Source organism: Schistocerca cancellata, chromosome 3 (assembly GCF_023864275.1).
Source record: "Schistocerca cancellata isolate TAMUIC-IGC-003103 chromosome 3, iqSchCanc2.1, whole genome shotgun sequence".
Classification (NCBI taxonomy): Eukaryota; Metazoa; Arthropoda; class Insecta; order Orthoptera; family Acrididae; genus Schistocerca; species Schistocerca cancellata.
In genome coordinates, this window is record NC_064628.1 from 779,258,545 (window position 1) to 779,280,454 (window position 21,910).

Genomic DNA, 21,910 nt, shown 5'->3' on the forward strand with positions numbered 1-21,910 from the left:
TGTTATTCAGTGGTGAAAGGAAATGGTTGGGGGGGAATGAGATTCACATTTCAGTGTTTCAGAATATTTACCTCTTTGCAAAGTATTTATTTTCACAGCTGAAAACAAAGCTCAATTTCTGCGTTAACGTTAACTTTTCCCTTATAAAACAAACTTCTCAAGGCCTGTACTGTTGAACGAACGATTGCAGAGGAAGAGCAGCTGCTTAAGTTCTTGGACGGTGATAGAGGAAAGTGTATCAGACTTTTTCGGTAAACAGTTTTGGGGATAGGCATATGCTTGTTTTCTTTGCGTGTGGAAACCAAGGAAGTCAGAATCTCATTGGTGGGTGGAGGTGGGAATGCAGCTTACATGGAAGTGGTAACTTCACGCAAATCACTACACTAATGACTAAAGTCACCTTTGATGGCATAGAGAATCTTTGGACAGTATGTTTATTATTTTCCTTCGAAATTGTGGGACAATAACAGCTGTTGATGTTGTGTTCCCGTACATTTGATAAAATTACAGTTACATTTGTCGTGTAATTATGGATAGTCAGGTATCAATTGAAGGAAGATTTTTGGATATTGTTGATGACGCATGGCGTGAAGACAAACTTCCATGTGATGACATAGAAGTTCCGCCGTTTGAATTACCTGATCCCGAAGCAGACAACGGTGATTCACATCTTACACTGAAAGAACAAGAACAGAAGTGGACCGACCTTGGACTAACTGTACCAACCGAACATAGCCAAGGATTTCCAAATTAAAGCAAGTTTTGTACAATGCAGTAGCCTTATGCAAATGAGACGTAGCAATAATATTTTGATCATCTTCTGGTCAGTTGAGTGAGTTATTTTTAATGTATACTGGGATTGCCATAGCCCATGGATCAATTCGTGACTGGTTGATGTGCACAAATTTCATAAACGTTTACATAAAGCGAATGTCTTTCTGTCTGTTGGTTGCAGAAACGTCTTAGTACCCAGAATACACGTCTTTGTATCTTACTGTTGTTACATACCTACAGAGTGCTCTCCATTATGCAACGATAGTTTGATTTGTGTCAAATAACTAAATGAAAGCCACAGAGAACCTGTCAAACCAAGTGCCAACTGCAATAGAAATTAATGTTATGTAACCTTGACTAAAACTTCAGAATGAGGGAAGTTGTGTCAGCACATACAAGACACGAGTGTAATAAAATGAAACGTAAACCTTCGTTAGAATAATTCCTTTGAAAATAACACGCCTGATTTCCTTGCCCATTCTGATCCTTTGCCCTCAGCTGAATGAAATTGTGCTCAATAGCATGTTAAATTCTTTATTTTTCATCGTTTGCAAATTGCAATTAAGAGAAATTAAAGAATGCTATGAGCTGTATATCTTGTCTGTCATAAAATATCATCCTCAAAAGAGACTATTAGAGCAGCCCTCAGATTGATAGATTCAGATCAGAACTGAAAACACTTAACAATAACAGGATATGACAGGGTACATTATTCAGAATGTTTGTAAGCATGAGAAGGGAGGGGTGGAATTTAAAAAGTTGTATCTTTATTTACTGAACAAGCAGCTGACAGTTTAAAATTTAATAAACCGTGAGGCTATTAGATTAGGAAATGAGACACTTAAAGTAGTATAGGAGTTTTGCTATTTGGGGAGCAAAATAACTGATGATGGTCGAAGTAGAGAGGACATAAAATGTAGACTGGCAATGGCAAGGAAAGCGTTTCTGAAGAAGAGAAATTTGTTAACATCGAGTATAGATTTAAGTGACAGGAAGTCATTTCTGAAAGTATTTGTATGGAGTGTAGCCATGTATGGAAGTGAAACATGGACGGTAAATAGTTTGGACAAGAAGAGAATAGAAGCTTTTGAAATGTGGTGCTACAGAAGAATGCTGAAGATTAGATGGGTAGATCACATAACTAATGAGGAAGTATTGAATAGGATTGGGGAGAAGAGAAGTTTGTGGCACAATTTGACCAGAAGAAGGGATCGGTTGGTAGGACATGTTCTGAGGCATCAAGGGATCACCAATTTAGTATTGGAAGGCAGTGTGGAGGGTAAAAATCGTAGGGGGAGACCAAGAGATGAATACACTAAGCAGATTCAGAAGGATGTAGGTTGCAGTAGGTACTGGGAGATGAAGAAGCTTGCACAGGATAGAGTAGCATGGAGAGCTGCATCAAACCAGTCTCAGGACTGAAGACAACAACAACAACAATGATTTTTGAAACATTTTCACCTTATTACTGCTTCATAGATCAATGGAAAATTTAACTGAAAGTAGCGTTAATGGCTAAGCATTTGGCAGTTGTTTCATAAGCACTGTAGCAGGTGTTGGGATGGCTTAGGTGTTGTAGGTTGCAGTGATGATGCAGAATGTTTGGTGGGGCAGCAGGTATGTAAAGTTAGGGGAACTGTTGTCATGAAGCCACAAAAACCATGAGAAGACAATTGCCCAGTTATTCATTACACACAGTACAGCAGTTGGGATGACACCTTGCAAGGGCAGCACCCACCGATGCATTCTGGCTCCAGCCAGTGGTGTGTACTTTGCTCAATACGTGGCCTCAGGTTTCAGCTGGCTCATGGAGTTTCTTTGCTGGATATGCATACTGAAATGAAGTTGTGATGCCAGCACCTTGGCAAGTGTAGATCTGTGTCACGCCTGTGCAGGCAACAGGCATACTGTGACAAGTTGTGCATTAAGTCAGTCATGCAGAGATGCAGACCAGCCTGTGCTGGGCTCATTGCAGAGAGTACATGTACATGCTGGGAACCAAAGATCCCAGCATAGGATATAGTAGCCTGCGGACACCAATATGTGGTGCAGGCAAGGTAGATAGCAGCAAGGCAGGTTCAGGTACAAACCCTGGACCCCTGGTAGGCCCCCCAATTGTCAGCTGAAGTGAGGTGGCAGATGGCCCACAGCTGGAAGGCTCCAGTTTGGCTTCTAGTAGCTGTAGGCTGGATGACCAATATCGGTTCTACAACTGTCATTGGGAACTTCATGGAGCTAGCTGCAAAGAATGACAGGTACTTTGTGGCTGGAGCGAGTGTTATTTATGGTTGCTCAAAGCTGCCCTGTTTTAGCAAAACATCATTTCCGGTCACATAGGGGCCTGAAGCAGTGCAGTGCCAGGCTTGGTCATGGCATAACCTGGGTCACCACTGTGACGGTCTGGCTCCTGTACAGCACTGTGTCAGCAGGGTTTCAGCCTTGCCAGCACCAATTTGGGCTGGACATGTGGTAACTAGCCTTGCTCTAGGGCCAGGGACGTGGCTTCTGTCATGTCGGCACGGCCTGTCTGTAGTTTCTTTCTCAAAATGCAGTGACTACTTTGCTTGGCCACAGGTTACAGCTCCCAAGTTGAAAGGCAGTGGTGTAACATGATGTTTATCATACGTCCTGGCTAAGAGTGCCAGCCTTCATAGTTAAGTGTATTTTGCAAGTACTCAAATAAAACTGATATAACAACCTATGTAAACGAGAATAGTTGGGAGTGAAGAGGAATGTTCAATATGAGTCATTGGATTTGGTGAGTGACATAATTATAATGGCTGCTGTCACATCAGCTTCTGATGGGTATGTTTACAGTTTTGTTGTTTCTCGGAAAAGCAAACAAATGTAGGAAAAAAGGAAGAACAACTGGTTGTTGTAACACATTGATCTGTAGCTTAGTCCAAGTTGTAGGTTAGGTTGGAAGGTAATAGTTTTGTTGTGAATGTGTGTGTGTGTGTGTGTGTTTTTTTGGCGAGGCAAACGAATGGGATACCAAAAAAAAAAAGTTGTGGTGACAAACTGATATGTAACTCATGAAAAAATCACCAGTACTATCACATTATAGTCGCTGTACAGTTTATGCGTTTACCTCAAGTTTCCTATGTCATTGGTCAAAGCAGATAACACATATTGAACATTCCTCTAGATCTGAATATTTATAGTCTAAGCTATATGTGACCGAGTGAGGTGGCGCAGTGACTAGCACACTGGACTCGCATTCGGGAGGACGATGGTTCAATCCCGCGTCCGGCCATCCTGATTTAGATTTTCCATGATTTCCCTAAATCGCTCCAGGCGAATGCTGGGAAGGTTCCTGTGAAAGGGCACGTCCGACTTCCTCCCCCGTCCTTCCCTAATCTGATGGGACCGATGACCTCGCTGTCTGGTCTCCTTCCCCACACAACCAACCAACAGATATGTGTCTATGAAACTGTTGATTTTCTGCTACTTCATTCAGTTGTTGAGTAACTAGGTATGCTAAGCAATGTACCCCAGTGTACATTTTTTGTAGTATCTGTGCGTAATGTGTCAAAAGAAAATGTAAGAAATGAACAAAGATTACAGTTTGTAAGCTATTAAGATCCAAGAATGCCCTTTTTAAGACAGTTGAAAAGTTTAAAATACAGTGTGAGTTCGCTTGAAAATTCTCAGTTTTTAGTGACTTACAATTTTCCCAAGGACTGGTGCAGAGCAAATAAAGGCCCTCAGTTTTTGAGGTGGCAATTTGAAACTCTTCAAAATTCAGTTATAATCATATATGTATGTAAATATTGTCAGTGGGAAAACATGTGAAATGGACCTTGGAATAGTGTCTACACTATTCTGGGATGTAGTAATTTTACTTATGCAGACTTCGTTTGTTTTAGGTAACTGCTGTACATTATGGAGTTGCCACACGTAGGGAAGCAATGTGCTCATACAGACTGCAAACAGCTCGATTTTCTTCCATTCCAGTGTGAACACTGCAAGCAAATATTTTGCAATGATCATTATCTGCCAGATAGACACAACTGCACTGAGCAGCGTGGCACTGAAATTTCAGCAGTGCCTGTTATCTCATACAAGTGTTCTATATGTGGCAATTCCAGTGCTGTCCAGATGAACTGCCCAGTGTGTTGCCAACATTTCTGCCTGCAGCATCGTCATCATGGTTGTTTGGATGATGATGATGGAAAGTTAAGACAGAGGGATGTAAACGTATGCAAAAAACAATATGAAATGGCAAAACAAGAAGCAGACATAGAGGTACTGCAAGATTTCATGTATTAGATATGTTTTTAATTTTTACTGTGAAAAGTACTTATGTTTCTCATTTTTCTTCCTCTGTTTTTTTCATGTGTTACTCCTTAATTTCAGCATTACATGAAACTGTATGAATAACACAGAAACTTGGCGCTTGGACATGTATCAGAATAATAAAGTGATTGGCAGTTAATTGTTTACAGGACAGCTAAAACCACAACTCAAAGAATGAACTTGATCATATCCTTGCTTCTTTTCACCTTGGTCGTATTGTTTGCTGTTGTCACTGGGAGTTGCAAATGACAGTTGCAGCCACCAGTGTACCTATTAAGATTCATTTACATTTTTCCTTTGTTTATATGTCGAACATGATAGCTGTGAAAGCAAACAAACAAAAGGTCATTTCAATCCTGCAGATCATACTCCATACTGCACTTTCCAGAATAATGTTTTCACATATTCAGCATGATGTCACATATCTCTTATTAGTACACCAGTACTGTGCCTATGGTTCTTCGTGAATGTCCTTCAGTCACTTTATTATTCTGATCAGTCAAAAATGAAGTTTAAAAGTAACAGTAAACAATTAGCTATACTTACTGAAAACTTTGCTCTTCGTTTCATTTAGCATCAAACCTCTAGCGTATAAAAGCAGAGGCTCCTTCACTGAGAGTAGAAGGGGAAAGGGAGAGAGAAAGACACTCTTTCACGGAGAATGTAAGGAATAAGAAAGAAGGTGTAACAAAGGACAATGAGTGTCTGACAGCACTGAATCTGGAAAAGTGCTAGGCACAGAAAGAGAAGATAGAAGGAAGGAAGACATACAGGTTAGAGGTCAATATCCTGCTGATCTGAGTTCATGTATAGACCCGTTCACTCAGTTGGATAAGAGAATGAAACTACTGTGGTCTTCAAAAGTAGTCATCATAACATTTAATTGAAATGATTCATGAAGTCTTAATCTGCATAGCTCAGCAGAGATCAGAATTACACTGCCCTCAATTATTATTAATTTCTGTTCCACTTCTCTAGGCTCACCACAGAGAGAAATTCAGTTCAGATAGTGCATTGCAACAGAGAAGATTAAAACCCACATATTCCGTAACAGAAAACAGTTGATTGGTTGAGAGACAGGAAGGAACACATCTATTCATTAGAGTGTTCGTTACAGTCATAAGAAGACAGAAAATGGTGCTCTGCAGACACGAGAAATTTGGATCAAGGAGGAAGTGGAGAGAGGAAAAAGCAGAGTAAACAAAGAGTAAAGTGAGGTGTAGGGAATTAAATAGTAATTGAATACTTTTTGATGAGAGGGCATGAAAACAGTTGTAAAGCGATATGTATCCCAATGTGAGAAAGTCACATTCTGTCCAGATTCTGAATAATTAAAAACCTAGTGCAGACCAAGGGCCAGTAAAGTCTTTCCAGTTTTGTGAGGAAGTATTACTAACTGATTGAATCTATGGGTTGTATTGTTAGTGATGCAGGTAGCAGAGTTTAATTAGTAAGTATAGTGTAATGTAGGCCTTCACTAATTGTGTGTTCATTCCATCTGAGTATATTGTAGTTATCATGGCAAATCAGAATGATTTTGTCTTGTTGGTCTCATGTTTTCCTGTATCTATAGAGATTACATGTTCGTAGCAGTGTTTCTTCTTTGGGTCATATTGAAGGATATTGAACTATTTAAGCAAATCCAAATAGTGTAGTATTACACTTCGGCTTTGACCTGTAACGTCATCAAGTTGGTGACTACCCAAATTAAAACTTGTATAGTATGGCAACCATGACATCACACATTAAGCACGCGCACAAGCACAGACAACATGAAAAATATTTAATTGCAGAAATAACGTGAAACTCGCAGGACAAGTGCCTGGAATTATGGGTTATGGATGGAGACAAACTCAATGCTCGACAACTCTGATAATGAAGACACATCAAAACAAATATTAATGTAAAAACCAACCATACAAAACCTTGGCAATCAACAAAACCACAATAACAAAAAATGGGTATTGGAAATTTTGCATGACCTAAACAATTCAAATGAAGCCCATAAACATAAAGAACCACAACTAATGGAACTATTATCAAACTCTAACCAGACCAAAATAACTACAACAAACTCCCCATGATATCCACCACCATAAATTTTAAATATGAACTTCAACAACCAAGCCAAACCACAAAGTTATAAAAAAAATTACTCCAACACAACTTTCGATACATTTAGAAGAAAATCGTAAACATTATAAACAAACCCAATACACTTTGTACATTAAAAAAGCAAAAATAATCATAAAAATGTACTAACCAGCCAAAGTCAGCTGACAGATAAATCTGCACTGACACACGCCTGATGCCCCCCCCCCCCCCCCCACACACACACACTAGAAAACAAATCACACAGGCTATATAACTGGGGAAATGTAATTGTATTAGCCATATCCTCACCCGGAGCAGCAACTAATGAACAACTTGTAAATTTCATCGTAAGAGCTACTCCTAGTACCAAATCAAAAACACAAAAATTGCATTTCAAACCATTAACAGCACGATAAACTAGCAATTCCAAGGCCAAAAGCAAATCAGTAGCTGTTAACTGATGACATTAAAATAATGAACTGACAAAACACTGAGTAATTTACAGCACTAAGTCCAATGCTTTCCTAACATCACTTGCAAACAGTTTAGAAAATAACATCTCACACTAGTGTGTGCCACCACTTCTTTCAACGCATATTCAGCGAACACAATCTGCTTAAAAAATACTACACCACAATGACATCACACAACACAGTTATGTGTGTGGCACCGTAAATTTTGGTTGATCCCTGTTTACAGAGATGACTATCTTTTTTGGTACCTCTGGTAAAGATTGAGTAAAACTTGGCAGATTGTATGGAAGAGGCAAATGTTAGAAATTCCAGGATGGAAACAGCATACAAGAATTGAGGACAGGCAACTGATTATCTGTATGTGGCACACACAAAGAGACAAAATCCTGTATTTAATTGGGAGTGGAATGGTGCTGTGGTAAAACTGCATGTACAAGGAAGATTTTGCCTTGAATTCTAGTCCATTGTTACTAGCATTTGTGGCAAGCCCTGTAAAGTGAAGATTTTGCCAGGTGCACAAATTATTACATCAGCTGTGGTGAAACTCATGGTTACTACAAACAGGAAATGTGAATATGCATTAGTCACCATGTCACTGTGAAATAGGCTTCCAAAATCTAAGTTACGCACTCCCTTGTATGTGATGATGTTGGCCAAAAGTTAAAATTGTACTTGGTCTGCAAAAATGGTAAGGAGAGACTAAATGATCAATCTTAGCATTTATTTAGCACCAGTAACTATGTTGTTGTACCAGGAACTCCATCCAAGTCGTGCCACAATGGCCTCTGTGTAGCAAGTATAGAGATCTCATCATATTACCACCTGGCATCCTTGTGTAATATTTGGTTTTAATGTGCTATAATATGCAAATGACAAAACACAGCATAACTCAGTTCCAATGGTTGTAATTTGCATACATATTATCTAGTTCTGAAGATGACACTCTTGCGACTCCTCTCAGGATTTCCGGCTGATAGGAGGCCAAACTATCAATTGAAGTAGTGGTATTTGCATGGCTGCATACCTAAAATTTAATGGACACACTTGTGATTACTCATTGATTGAGTCACACAGAACAAACACAAATGTCACACAATTTTCTGAGTGTGGAAAGGTTTTGATTTCTCATATTTCTTCATGATCCAAGTTTTTTATTGCTAAGGACCTTGACTTGTAGTTGAGTTTGATGTGCTTTGGTTGGGAAATTGGTTATTGCTGCATCCCGAAGCCCCCCCCCCCATATAAGAAAAAGCTTTGCATTGCTGATCTTTCAGTAAGGACGCAGAATTTCTAGTGATATTATCCTAGAGCCCACTTCAAAACATCAATTTTCGTGGTTTGTGTGTAGAGCAGTGGCTCCGTGTATATCACTGTTCTGAAGAATCACAATCAAGCCTCCGATTTGGTTGATGTGCATTGGTGTCCCAATATTGGTACTTGGAAGCTGGTGTTGTTTCTGTAAACAACCAGACTGTACCTTTTGCTAAAAGCCAGGGCACTTACACAGAAGACATGTAGGGATGCATCCCATCACTCTGTGAGCTTTTTAATTCTTGATCATTATGTGTGTGCCATGTGCATAAAGGTTGTGTGACAGTGCTGTTGTCTTCGAATCGCATATTGCTTAAAAGCATTCTTGAGTGAACCAGTCATATTGCTCAAGGTCAGGGCTATAAAGTGAATGTGGCAATACTCTCTCTCTCTCTCTCTCTCTCTGTCCATCTCCTAGACCCACCTATTTGTGTCCAATGTGCCCACATTCCACCACCCACATAACAGAACTGTTGTGCACAGCAGTGTAGAGATCAGCGTCAGGGATTATCAACCCTTTTCTCCCCCACTCCTATCCATACCCCTGTTGGAGCTAGGTGTTTCTGACACATGCAGTAATGGATTGATTCTTTGACTACTAAAGTTCTGATTGTTTTCAAACAATATTAATTTCCCCTTCAAAGTAGTTCCATTTGGCAGTTATATACTAGAGGTGTCTTTGTAGCAGCACTGAAAGACTTCAACTGGTAGGGCCTTTAACTTGTCAGTCACGTTCTTTTGAATGTTCTCCAGAGTCCCCTTTAGAAGATTTTTCAGTTTCTGGTAAAGAAAAAAAGTCATGAGGACTCAGAGCGGGTGAACAGGGGAGGCTGCGGAACACTGGGACAGCCTTTTGAGGTCATAAATTCTGCATTGGAAGTGTCTGTTTGACATGCGGCATTGTTATGATGCTGCATACATTTGTCTGCAATGTGCAGTCTTACTCGGTTCACCCTTTTTCTGAGCCTTTCAAGGACATATGTGTAAAAAACTTGGTTAACAGTTTGTCCTGGAGGAACGATCTCACAAGACAATACACACATTTGACATTTTTGTCAATTTTTGAAGTTCCCTGGGCAAGGTTCACCTTTGTGTTCTCAGCTTTTCAAAAGTGATTTGTGGCAACAAAAAGCTTGTGCCCTTAATAAGAAATGTTCTCATAAACCTGTTTCAACTTTTCAAGGTTACACTCGTGAATCCCCCAAGTTTAACACAAAACTTGATAGCATAACATTGCTCAAAATCTACTGTTCCATTTTCATAAGACACAACAAAAGCACAGATTCACTGATGGTGGTTTCAAAAATCACGTGATGACTGTAAGGAGCTGAAACTCGGACTGAGCATTTGGAAGGGATGAACACAACAGTGTACACAAGTAAAACAGCACAATGTTGCCAGATCGCTTGCAGTGTTGTCAGTCTCATTACTTTCCTCTCGTACATTTATAATCATGCCAGTGAAATAATAAGTACGATAATAAATTTATCTAGTAATTTACAATTTACTGGTGCAGATCACATTATAATATAGTGTTCACACGTGCCGGGTATACTTCTATACATTTCATATTTGAGCAAGGGGAAGAAAAAAAAGCTGACAGATTCAACACCCATGCACGAGTGTATCTGGATAATTGTGATAAACACAGTAGTGATTATTACTATCACAAGCCTCTGAGATTAAGTGATATTACAACCTCAACTCAGTTTTTTCCATCCGATGTTTTTCTTCTGACCAGTGTGGGGGCTTCAGTTTAGAAACTCACCTTCCATCAAAAACCATTGTTTTTTACTCATAGCACAAAATAAATGAACTTGATCCCTGTCTTTGAACCCACTCCAAACACATTTTGTGATAGTTAAGCTTGTTATGAATGACTGAATCCACAGTTCCAATACAAAAATCACCAAACAGCAATTTTCACAATTTTTATAATTTTTATATGTGAATGTATGAATAAGTTCATTTACAAAATTTTGCATCATGGAATGAACATCACTGACCAATTTAAAGTATTTAATCCACTTACACATGTTTTTGCAGTTTTGGTCATATTATTTCAGTTTCTTTGAGTTTCGGTATACACATTTTGAGAAGGGCTGACAATCTGAAATAAACAGAAGAGGTTATGTTTGCAATTCTTTGTTTCAAACAAATGACAACAGGGAACATGTCTCAGAGTTGGTTGCAGAAATATTTAATAACCACTTTTTGAGAGCAGCAGAGAAGACAGGCTGTAATGGTTCTATGGAAGAATCATTGTCCCTCCTACAGAAAGCTGTTAGCAACAGAATCCTACAGTTATCCTTACCTCCAGTTACTGTAAGCGAAGTCATAAGAGTAATTAGATCATTAAAAAATAAAAATTCTGCTAGTGTGGACAATATTTCTAGTAAAATACTGAAACACTGTTATAAATTTGTTAGTCCCGTCTTATGCAACATATACAATGCATCCCTACAAGATGGGATTGTCCCTGACAGACTTAAGTTGGCTGTAGTGATTCCTCTCTTTAAAAAAGGTGATAAAAGCATTGTTACAAACTATCGCCCAATATCCTTATTAACTACCTTCTCGAAAATTCTAGAAAAACTCATGCACAGGAGGATTGTAGACCATCTCAACTTCCACAGTATCTTCAGCAAAAATCAGTTTGGTTTTCGTGCCGGTCTTTGTACTGAACAGGCAATATTCTCTTTCAGCAACCAAGTTTTGGAAGCCATTAACAAAAAAATGTTTCCAGTAGGTGTTTTTTGTGATCTTACGAAAGCCTTTGACTGTGTAAACCACCAAATTCTTTTGAAAAAGGCAGAATACTATGGTTTAGGTGGTACTGTTGGCTTGTGGCTACAATCATATCTACAGGATCGGAAGCAGACTGTAATGCTAAATGGCTCTTCAGGGGAACCAGCCTCGTCTGAATGGGGCACGATAACGTGTGGTGTGCCTCAAGGCTCCGTTTTGGGCCCACTGCTTTTCCTCATCTTTATTAATAATCTTCTTCTTTGTTCTGAGACTAACAGCAAATTTACCCTGTTTGCCGATGATACCACAATTCTAATTGACGATTTGATTGATCATGATCTTGAACAAACTACAAATACTGTTTTTAATGACATCTTAAATTGGTTCTCCTCAAATGGTCTCTCACTCAATGCAGATAAAACTCATTATATGAGGTTCCATACACCACAAAGTAATCCCGATGAAATTAACATAAAATGTAGAGATCAACCAATACAGGAAGTTGAAGATACAAAATTCCTGGGTGCTTACATAGACAGTAAATGTAATTGGTCAGTTCACATTCTTCATCTATGTAAAAAACTTAGCTCGGCAACATTTGTGTTACGGGTAATTTCTTCAGTGGCTGAAGTTGACACTATTAAGGTTGCCTACTTTGGCTACTTCCACTCATTGATGTCATATGCTATCATATTCTGGGGGAACCAACCACTTGCAAAAAAAGTTTTCACCATCCAAAAAAAAGCTGTCAGAATAATGTGTGGGGTCCATCAAAGACACTCTTGCAGGCCCTTGTTTTGGAAAATAGGTATCCTAACAACTGCCTCACAGTATATTTTTTCCTTGCTGACCTTTGTTTGTAAAAATTATTCCATCTACCAAGACAACAGTAAATTCCATGGTTATAACACCAGAAACAAAAACAATCTACATTTCGAAATGAAACATCTCACTCTGGTACAAAAAGGAGTTTACTACTCCAGCATTAAGCTGTTCAATGCTCTACCACTACATATCAAATATGTTCATACAGAACTGCCAAAATTTAAACAAGTTCTCAAAGATTACCTGACAGAGAAATCTTATTATACTGTGGATGAATATCTGAAAGAAAATGTATACCATCACTAAACTTATTGTGTCTAGAAGTAGTTCAATTGATTTTATTGTGCATTTGGGCATTAGCACACTTTTTGTAACAACAGATTGGCTGTAAATGTATTTACTCTTGTAGGCCTAATATCTGATTTAACTTTGTGCTCTTATCCTTAAACTTTATTTGAAACTCCTTTTTCTGGTAAATGGTTGTTATGTTATCTAGCTGACATTGTATTTGTTACTGTATTTATAGTATGTCTTACTTAAACTATGTACAATTTGCCACTGAATTGCCCTTGTATTTATTGTAAGTTTAAATTGAAACCTGTACAATTTGACACGTTCCGTATCCTTGTGATTGACTCACTAACTGGATCTACGGAACAAGAAATAAATAAATGACTCCGTATGTCCCTAACATTGCCGATTTGACCCATAAAAAGTTTTACCTAATAATATTCAGTAATTTTCTGCTAACACAGTCTGTCTCCTAAAAGTATTAAATGTGGTCACAACCCACTTTGGTATAGGTAAATTTAGTTGTTAATCGACGGGGCATAGGATTGCAGAGAGCACTTAATAGTATGGAAAAAATTAGCCTGGTTTACATGACATGAACATTTGTTTGTAAATATTTCCACATCTTTTCTTTAAGAACACTGAATAACATGGATACAAAATTCTTACTGGCCATTGTTTCTATTAAAGGGAGAGTATTTTAAAACTTTCCTAAGACAGAAAAACACTCATTCCTTATTTTCACCACCTACTGAAAAGTGGCAAAGCGTTGATTGGGGTTTGTCATGTAATATTGCCGACCATCCCTTTTCAAGGCAGACAATGTGAACTTCAGCAGAGAGAGAATCTATTACTTTTATACTATCTTTTGGCTGGGAGGGTTACTTTTCTGGTGGGCGATTACTGATGTGGCTCCTTTGTAGATTTTAGTGCCATTGGCAGTTACTTGAGGGTGTGTGAGCAACTGTATCTCAGTGTCTACTGTAGCAGAAGGATAATTCTCTCCATGTCTGTGGTATTTGGTGAGCCACACATGCCTGTTCAATCATGGCATATGGTGATTGCCTGGGGAACTGGGCCAGTCTTGAGTAGATATGAGTTTGATGAACCTTAGATTGCCTGAACTGAAGGCTGATATACACCAAGGTTACTGGACAGAAGATTGGGCTAGTGTGTTTAGTAGCAGGCAAGCATTTCTCCATATCACCACTGTCAGGAAGCGATGATAGTGCAAGACATATTATCTCCTTGGGGTATTACACTACTCTACTTAAAAAGTCATTAATTTATGAGGTCTGTAGGTCAGTATAATAAATTATGACTACAACATAAATGTACGTATATTGGGATAGAATGTTACTATTTACCCCATGTACTTGAAACTCACTCCCCAGTAATGACATGATTGAAACTAAACTTTACAAGTCTTCTTAGCACATATGATGCATTATGTAGTATATGACACGTCCTCTGGCTGCAGCATAACTCTTTCCAATTATTTTTGTGATTGTATGTAATGTTTTTGTCTTTTATTTTTCTTATCAGGTATTCTTTATTGTCAATTAAATGCTCTCTTGAAAAATTTTATTGATGCCACCATCTCAATTTCCAGCTATACTGATATGTGTTGTTGAAATAAGTAAATAATGTAAAGATTGAGTATAAAAACTCTAGGTTTGATCTTTGGTGACAAATCCTCTGAATCTTTCCAATGCCAGAGATTCATACCCACCACTATGGCTTGTAATGGTATACCCACCAATGGCAAATATCAGTCAGCATCACATGAAACAGAGGACTCCATGTAAATTGTCTTCAAAATGCGTTCACTTTCAGTGTGTGCATCCTTGTTGGAGCAGACAATGACTGTGTATTTGCTGAGAAGTAGAAGATTCAGCAGCTTAAAGTAACTTACAGCGAAGGAAATCATTGTTCAAGACTATGCAGCCACCAAGTTTTATGATTCTCTTTGCTACAGCTCTGAAGCAACCTGTAATTAAAACTAATTCTGCTACTAAACATAGTACTGAGTATGCCATAAATATCCATCCCTGAAAATTCATATGCAAGTACTTAAATGTTACGTTGCCCATACTTGTTTCCAAACTACGGCATGTGCAACATATTCTAAGCAAGATGATATGACAGGATTATAGGCAAGTAGTGGAAAAACATCCAGTTCAACTCACACAGCAACTCATAGGAGTACAGTGAAACACACAGAAAAAAATCAAGGAAAAGTAAAGATAGAAAGTTTAAAACTGCCATACTGCTGAGTGCTCTTGTTTCCCAAAGTGAAGATAACTTTGTAGAGATCAGTGCTTTAATGGACAGCTCCTTCTTCTCCCTCTAATAGCTGCTGTACTTCATTTAGGCAATGAGAAAGGGGGAAAAGAAAATGCTCATCAAAAATTATATCTAATTCTTCAGTTGAACACAAATAAATACAGAACGCAAATGGAAGAACAATCAGTAGGCATATACCTATTTCAGGAAATACATTTCAAATGTTCTGATACTCCTGTGATAAGAGTCTATGCCCTCTACAGAAATCATGTACTTGGTAGTAAGAGATCACAAGTTGATGTGGCTGTGTTCATTACCAAACATACCATTGTATCCCACTGTCAGTCTATTCACCAACTTACAAGCAGTGGTGTGGCTATTCATGTGTCATTGAAGTTTTTGTGTATCATCCACCACATGGCTTGCTTGACACTCTCTCAGTGTGTTAATTTAGGCACATCTTAGGCAGTTTCTATTTTAATGCCTAATATATTCTTTGGGTGCCCCCAAACACGTACTCCAAGGACCGAGAACTCAAAGGGCTCATTTTGTCAGAGGGCATTTTGAATGAAGATCAAGTGAAGCACCAAAATAGACAATGCTGTGATAAGAAAGTAGATTTGTGTTTTGGAGAACAGCAGTTCAAATTCGGATTTAGGTTTTTTTTGCACTAAATTGCCTAAGGTAAATGCCAGCTTGGTTCCTTTTGGAAAAGCCCAGCCCTTTCCCTTCCCCAGTCTAAGTACATCTAATGACCTTGCTGATGAGACATTAAACTCTCTGAGATACCTTTTGCCAAATGACACACTTTGGTTCAGTAATATGGCCTTTCTCTGCCTTTTTGAAATGGTATGCATCTGGCATGCATGAGGGTGTTTTAGGGATCTGGTGAAATGAAGTTAAGTTTCAGAAAGTAAATGCATTGATGACTGGTGCATGAAGGTGAGGTATGATTTGGATTCAAAAAACAGAGCAGAACAATATTGTGGATGAACTGAAATGTGGTTAAGAATTAAGAAGAATCATGTACAAAAAATCCTAACTTTGAAAAAAAAAAAAAAAAAAAACCTATGAAAATGGATTGTGTTGTTTTGCTGCAGATGGCCTAGACATGAACTGCAGTTTTTTTCCATAAGGAGAGGATCTGCATAGTAGAATTTTGGTTTGCTCTAGATCACTCATTGTCAAAAGTGCACTTTTAATAAACACTAACTCCTACAGATAAATACTGTAAAGAGCTCTCATTAAGGTAGATACTGGGCATTGACCGTCTGTGTCAAGTGACTATTGTTGTCTGTGATGTGACACAGGGAGTCCATCAACATCTGATTAAGAAGCTTTCAGACTACAATAACAGAAGTAATGGTATGGGTAGCAATTTTACTGCTCATTACATCTACATACACACTCTGCAAGTCACCATACGGTGCATGGAAAAAGGTACACTGTGCCACTACTAGTCATTCCTCTTCATATTCCACTCACATAGAAAGAGAAAATCAACCGTCTATATGCCTCTGTACGATCCCTAATTTATCAAATCTTTGTGTTTCCTATGTGAAATGTTGTTGGTGGCATTAGAATCGTTATGCAGTTAGCTTCAAATGCCATTTCTCTAAATTTTCTCAGAAGCATTCCTTGAAAAGAATGTCACCTTCGCCCATTTAGGTTCCCAAAGCATCTCTATAATACTTGAAAAGAATATGTCTAAAAACAAAGATGATGTGACTTACCAAAAGAAAGCGCTGGCAGGTCGATAGACATACAAACAAACACAAACATACACACAAAATTCTAGCTTTCGCAACGAAAGCTAGAATTTTGTGTGTTTGTTTGTGTGTCTATCGACCTGCCAGCGCTTTCTTTTGGTAAGTCACATCATCTTTGTTTTTAGATATATTTTTCCCACGTGGAATGTTTCCCTCTATTATATTCATACTTAATAAGAAGTTATACAGTGAAATCATTCCAGAGAACTTAGATTAAGACTCTGAAAGCATTACAAGAAATATTAGGAACTGGTGCAGTTGGATGGGGAAGTGGCCACATATAAGAGCAGGAGACATATAAGAGCAGGAGACATATAACATCTGTGAGCTTATGAGATCATATCTCAAACTGGAGAATCAGCATCCGTCCTATAGCACCAGTAATGAGTACTGAGTAAGTCGGTCAGTACTGAAAATTTGAGTTACATGTCTAAAGCATAAAAAATCTGTGCATTATGTACCTACCAACCTCAGAAGATTACTCTGTGCACCTCTCTCTTGCTTTGGAATCAGAACAGAAGCTTCCTCAAAATTCTAAATCTTGGAACACACATTTGATACTGCTGTGATATTTCAGTTTGTTGTAGCCATTTCTCTCAGATGTATTGAAGTATCATTGTGTGGCATATTTTGATGCATGCTGCTTATTGATGAGCTGTGTTATGACAACTATCAAAATACCGTCACATCAGAACTTAACTATAACTAGCTGAAACCAGTTAATGTGCATATTACACTGTTTGGTGGGGACAAAATAAAAATATTTGTAACTGTACAGACTTGTCCATGTGCTTGAATTTTGATGAGTTCATCTTTTCACATTGCTTAGTAAATTCTTTTTGATGTACAACAGTTACATGTTATCTTCATTCGCAGGTTGAGCGGAGACTGTCACTTGCAAAGAAAAAGAACAACAAGACAGCATTTAAAGTTCAGCTAATGAAATTGAAGAATAAAGCAGCGGGCAACAAAGGGATTCCATCTGCAGACAGAGTTTATTTCATGATCTTTCCACCACTGACCCTTTCAAAACAATCTGTTCCTGTTTTTGTTTCCAGACATTGGACTGTTGGAAGAGCTATTGACTCCATTTCTGATTTGTGTGGTGTTCTTAATCGAAATAATGATGCTACAGCACCAAAGTTGAGGTTGTTTCATTATGAGGGTGGACAGCTGCTTTGCATGCAGGTGGATAAGAAACTTAATGATTTAATACAAGAAAATGATCTAGTGGATGGTGAATCTTTAATTTTGGAATATGTGGATGATGTGAGTGATCCACATAAACATTTGGAAAATACAGAATGTTATAAAGTTTCATATGCTCTTGAAAAGTAATACTGTTATGTTTAATACAGATGTATGAAGAAATGCATTCACCATTTTCTAGCATTGTAAAATGTTTTTCAGAATTTAATACTGAATATTGTACTCATTAGCAATAAATTTATAATTGGTTACAGGATGGTGTCTAGTGCTTTTGTGCCACACCCAAGACTGTTAAATTACTTACCACAGACACTTGAAAGAAAATTTGATCAAGACTTTCCCAGAGTATCGAGTAAAATGATACTCTCTGTAGAAGGCACTTCATCTAGTGCTGTACTGCTCTGAGAATTCAGATCTATTATTATATTTACTATACAGAATATCTCAGTGGTGTATGTATAAGCACATTGTAGGATGCTGTGTTGAACTTAGCAGTAATATGTGCATCATGGAATTGGGATATGGCCTGGCACAGCAGAGAATTCTCCCTCTCTTCATCTAGTCAGGAATAATAATCGTACTTCCAGGGCAAGGGAATTTTCAGACTCATACCCTTGTTAACAATATATCCGACAAGTGTTAATGACAGTTTCTGAGAGTGAGAGATCTAGATATATAATTGAATTGTACTCCCAAAGCATTTAGGTCTCAGTTATAAATTGTACTCAATTGCAAGTGAATTTTTGGGGAGCTGCAATGTATATATTAACCATTTTACATCACTGCTTGATGGACGACTCTTTTTTGCGATACATGACGTTTTTCGTGATGCTTATCCCACTGCTTTTCTTAAAAAATGTCAGATATCCACTTTCCAAAAGAGTGTTTTCTTGGCCCTATGAATTCATGAATGACATTACTTGGTCCATCAACTACCTATTTTAATGGATGAATGTCTAGTCTACCTTCATTTCATTCCATCACATTCATAATTGTCTCCTGCTCCAGTGTGTTTATTTTGTTTTCCTGTCTCTCCTAATAATTGCCAACAGGCATCTTACCATTGCTAGCTGAGAAGCACCTCAGTTTTTTAAATGGTTTTTCACATTAAACATCCACCTCTCCCTGCTATTATGTTGTAAATGGTAATACAGCCTGACTGTAAACTGGCTGTTTTAGACACACTGGAAACTTAGTTTTGAAAGCCTTAATTAGTTCAACAAAAGCGCTCAATCTGTACTCTTACGTGTATGTCTTGTCTTGTCGATCCTATGCTTTCCAACTGCCCCATACACAAACATCTATCAACTTAATTCTTTGACTACATTATTGATAATTTCTTTTTGATCTGTTGATTATACATTTTTTTAGTCAGTTTATGATTGATTTTCAGGTCTATGCAATCTGTCAGTTGTTAAATGTATATTATTCAGCATATTAACATCAGTAGAATCAAGGGCCACTACTTAGTTGGTACATGTGATCTGATACTGCACAGTGTGCTACAGCAGTCAGACAAAGTGTGTTATTTTTTTGGTGATTTTAGTATTTGGCATTAGGCTATGGTTCAAGGTATATTTCTCTGCCAAATGTTTCATCTTCCAGTACTAGAGGCATCATTTAAACATTGTCTAACATTAACTTATTTTCAGTGGGCCACAATTCATGAGTGAACTGATGGCTAGGCTATGGCAAACCTACTCGTGCAGTTGTAGCGAATTTTTAGTAGAAAAAATATGAAGACGGGAAAGAAGAAACGCTCTTGTTGGTTTTGGTATGTTGCTGATACGTTTGCTATATTGCACCCACAGAATATGTAAATTTTCAGAATGATAGTAATTCTGATACAAGGTTCACTATGAAAAAAGAGATAGGAGGTCAAATTTCATTTCTGAGCATACAGGTAATTATAAAACATGGCGCAACTTTAGGGCATGAAGTCTACAGAAAGCTCACTCACACAGATAGATAACTTCACAGAAATTATAATCAATGTCCCAAGCATAAAAGAGGAGTGATCAAAATGCTGGTGCACAGTACTATAAGAATGAGCTCAGTCATTTAAAAACTGCCTTCAGAAGAAATTGCTATTCTAGAAGGAGATTAACAGGACACTATGCCATAAAAGATCAGGAGCTTCTAACAAAAAAGAACCAAACACAAAGGAAAGTTTTCCTCTCATTCATAAAAACTGTCAGAAATCACAGCAGCAGAGTATTGATACAGTCTTTAAACAAGAAAGGTGCACAAATACTTGAACAGTGCAAAGACATATGATCATTGCGTGCCACAGCAGGAGCACGTAAAATCATTTGCATGTGCCGTCGAGTGTACATAGGAACTAAATCGGCAGTAGCAGATCATGCATTGGGACCACAAGACAACCAAATTTGTTTCTTAAACACTATGGTTTTGTGAAGATCTAATCATCTAGGATATTGAAAGGCCATAGAAATTCAAAAGCACAAAAATAACTTTAACAGAAAAGGAGGAGACCTGAGAGTAGACAAGTTGTTGACATTGGTGCTAAATAACACAAACAGCGCCAACTGTTACTTACTACAAGCTCCTTAACATGTAGGTGTGACTGCAATTTTAGGGAGCTGTTTGATGACGTCACAAACTTACTGTTGCTTAGATACATATAAACACTTTGGCTTGCTGACCTTGTTTCACATTGTAACTGTTTTATGAGCCACTATAGCCTCTCATGGTGCCTCCAGCATTGGAAACATGAAATGGTAAGCAGAGAAATATGTGATGGCCTAATGCCCACAAAATTGAAATCACTAAATATGTAAATTCCAGCCATGAAAGCCTGCATTGTAAAACATGCTACATGTGGTACATAATGGTTAATAGTACACTGCAACAGATTTAAATTACATTTACTTCACTGAATAGTTCATGTGTTGCACTTTAATCATAACCAGCACATTTACTGTCCAAGGTATTCTTTTATAGAGAAAAATAGTGACACAGCAAATAAGGTATCATGGCTTCACAAAACTGTGTGTTGTCTTCAACAGAATTATTCTTTTAAGGTGCTTGTGAACAACTGAATACCCATGTGGAATGCTACCATTCTACAAAGTTGTGTATTAGCATGTAACACATGCTGCTTAAATTTTTTCCAGTGTAACGTTTGTGACTTTGACTTTTTTTGTCTGCATTCGGTTGGCACTATCTTATTTTTTAAGAATTTCACAGTCCCAAGAATATATAATGCAGGCAGTATTAGGATGTGGAGCTTTCTGAAAATGGGTTCGCAAGAGTCAAATTTAGCTTCCATTAATGATCCTCATGGCTCTCTTCTGAGTTCTAAAAGTGCTAAGAGCAGCTGCAGAATCACCAGAGAATGTAACACCATATCTTAGGTGAGATTGTATGTATAGTTGATATGCACTTTTTAACCGTTTTCTGCTTAGTGTGTGCTTGCAACATTCGTAAGGCATATCAACCAGTAATTACTATATGTAGGTGAATAATAGGTGCAGCCTACTTTTAAGACAGAAAAGACAATATTGGCTTTATTTTGTGTTTTATTTACAAAAAAAAATCATTCTAATGTAATGATTCAATTCATCATCACTTTTTTTGTCATCACTAGCGGAAGAACCATTGTTGTTGTCATCTTCCAAAGAGCATTGGCCTTGGTCCTGTCCAATGAATTTGTAATACCACATATTTTGAAGAATTTTTCCATCAGTGGTAGGGGAATGGAGTCCTATGCACATTTCAATCACAAATCTAGCCACTTGATTTCTCCACTCCGAGCAAACTTAAAGGCTTTCGTCAGCCATTCATTGCGTATATCACTGTTTTAAGTGC

The 21,910-nt window shown here is 37.9% G+C and overlaps 1 protein-coding gene across 3 annotated transcripts; it reads left to right on the forward strand.

Moving 5' to 3' along the window:
- The first annotated feature begins 224 nt into the window (after positions 1-224).
- Positions 225-18,330, forward strand: LOC126175827 (AN1-type zinc finger protein 1-like). Of its 3 annotated transcripts, none has more exons than XM_049922823.1 (3): positions 225-360; positions 4,644-5,022; positions 17,747-18,330. In XM_049922823.1, exons 2-3 carry the CDS (start codon positions 4,660-4,662, stop codon positions 18,206-18,208), a joined length of 825 nt encoding a protein of 274 aa, XP_049778780.1. In that variant the 5' UTR covers positions 225-360; positions 4,644-4,659; the 3' UTR covers positions 18,209-18,330. The 3 variants fall into 3 exon arrangements, with proteins under 3 accessions (XP_049778780.1, XP_049778781.1, XP_049778782.1); XM_049922824.1 differs by lacking the exon at positions 225-360 and adding an exon at positions 618-755; XM_049922825.1 differs by lacking the exon at positions 225-360 and adding an exon at positions 727-832.
- The last annotated feature ends 3,580 nt before the right edge of the window (positions 18,331-21,910 follow it).

What these genes read in the sequence shown, in the direction of transcription:
- LOC126175827 (XM_049922823.1), top strand. Translation starts at nt 4,660, where the DNA reads ATGGAGTTGCCACACGTAGGGAAGCAATGTGCTCATACAGACTGCAAA. An exon ending in AACAAGAAGCAGACATAGAG is followed by an intron (nt 5,023 to 17,746) that starts GTACTGCAAGAT and finishes CTTCATTCGCAG; the next exon opens with GTTGAGCGGAGACTGTCACT.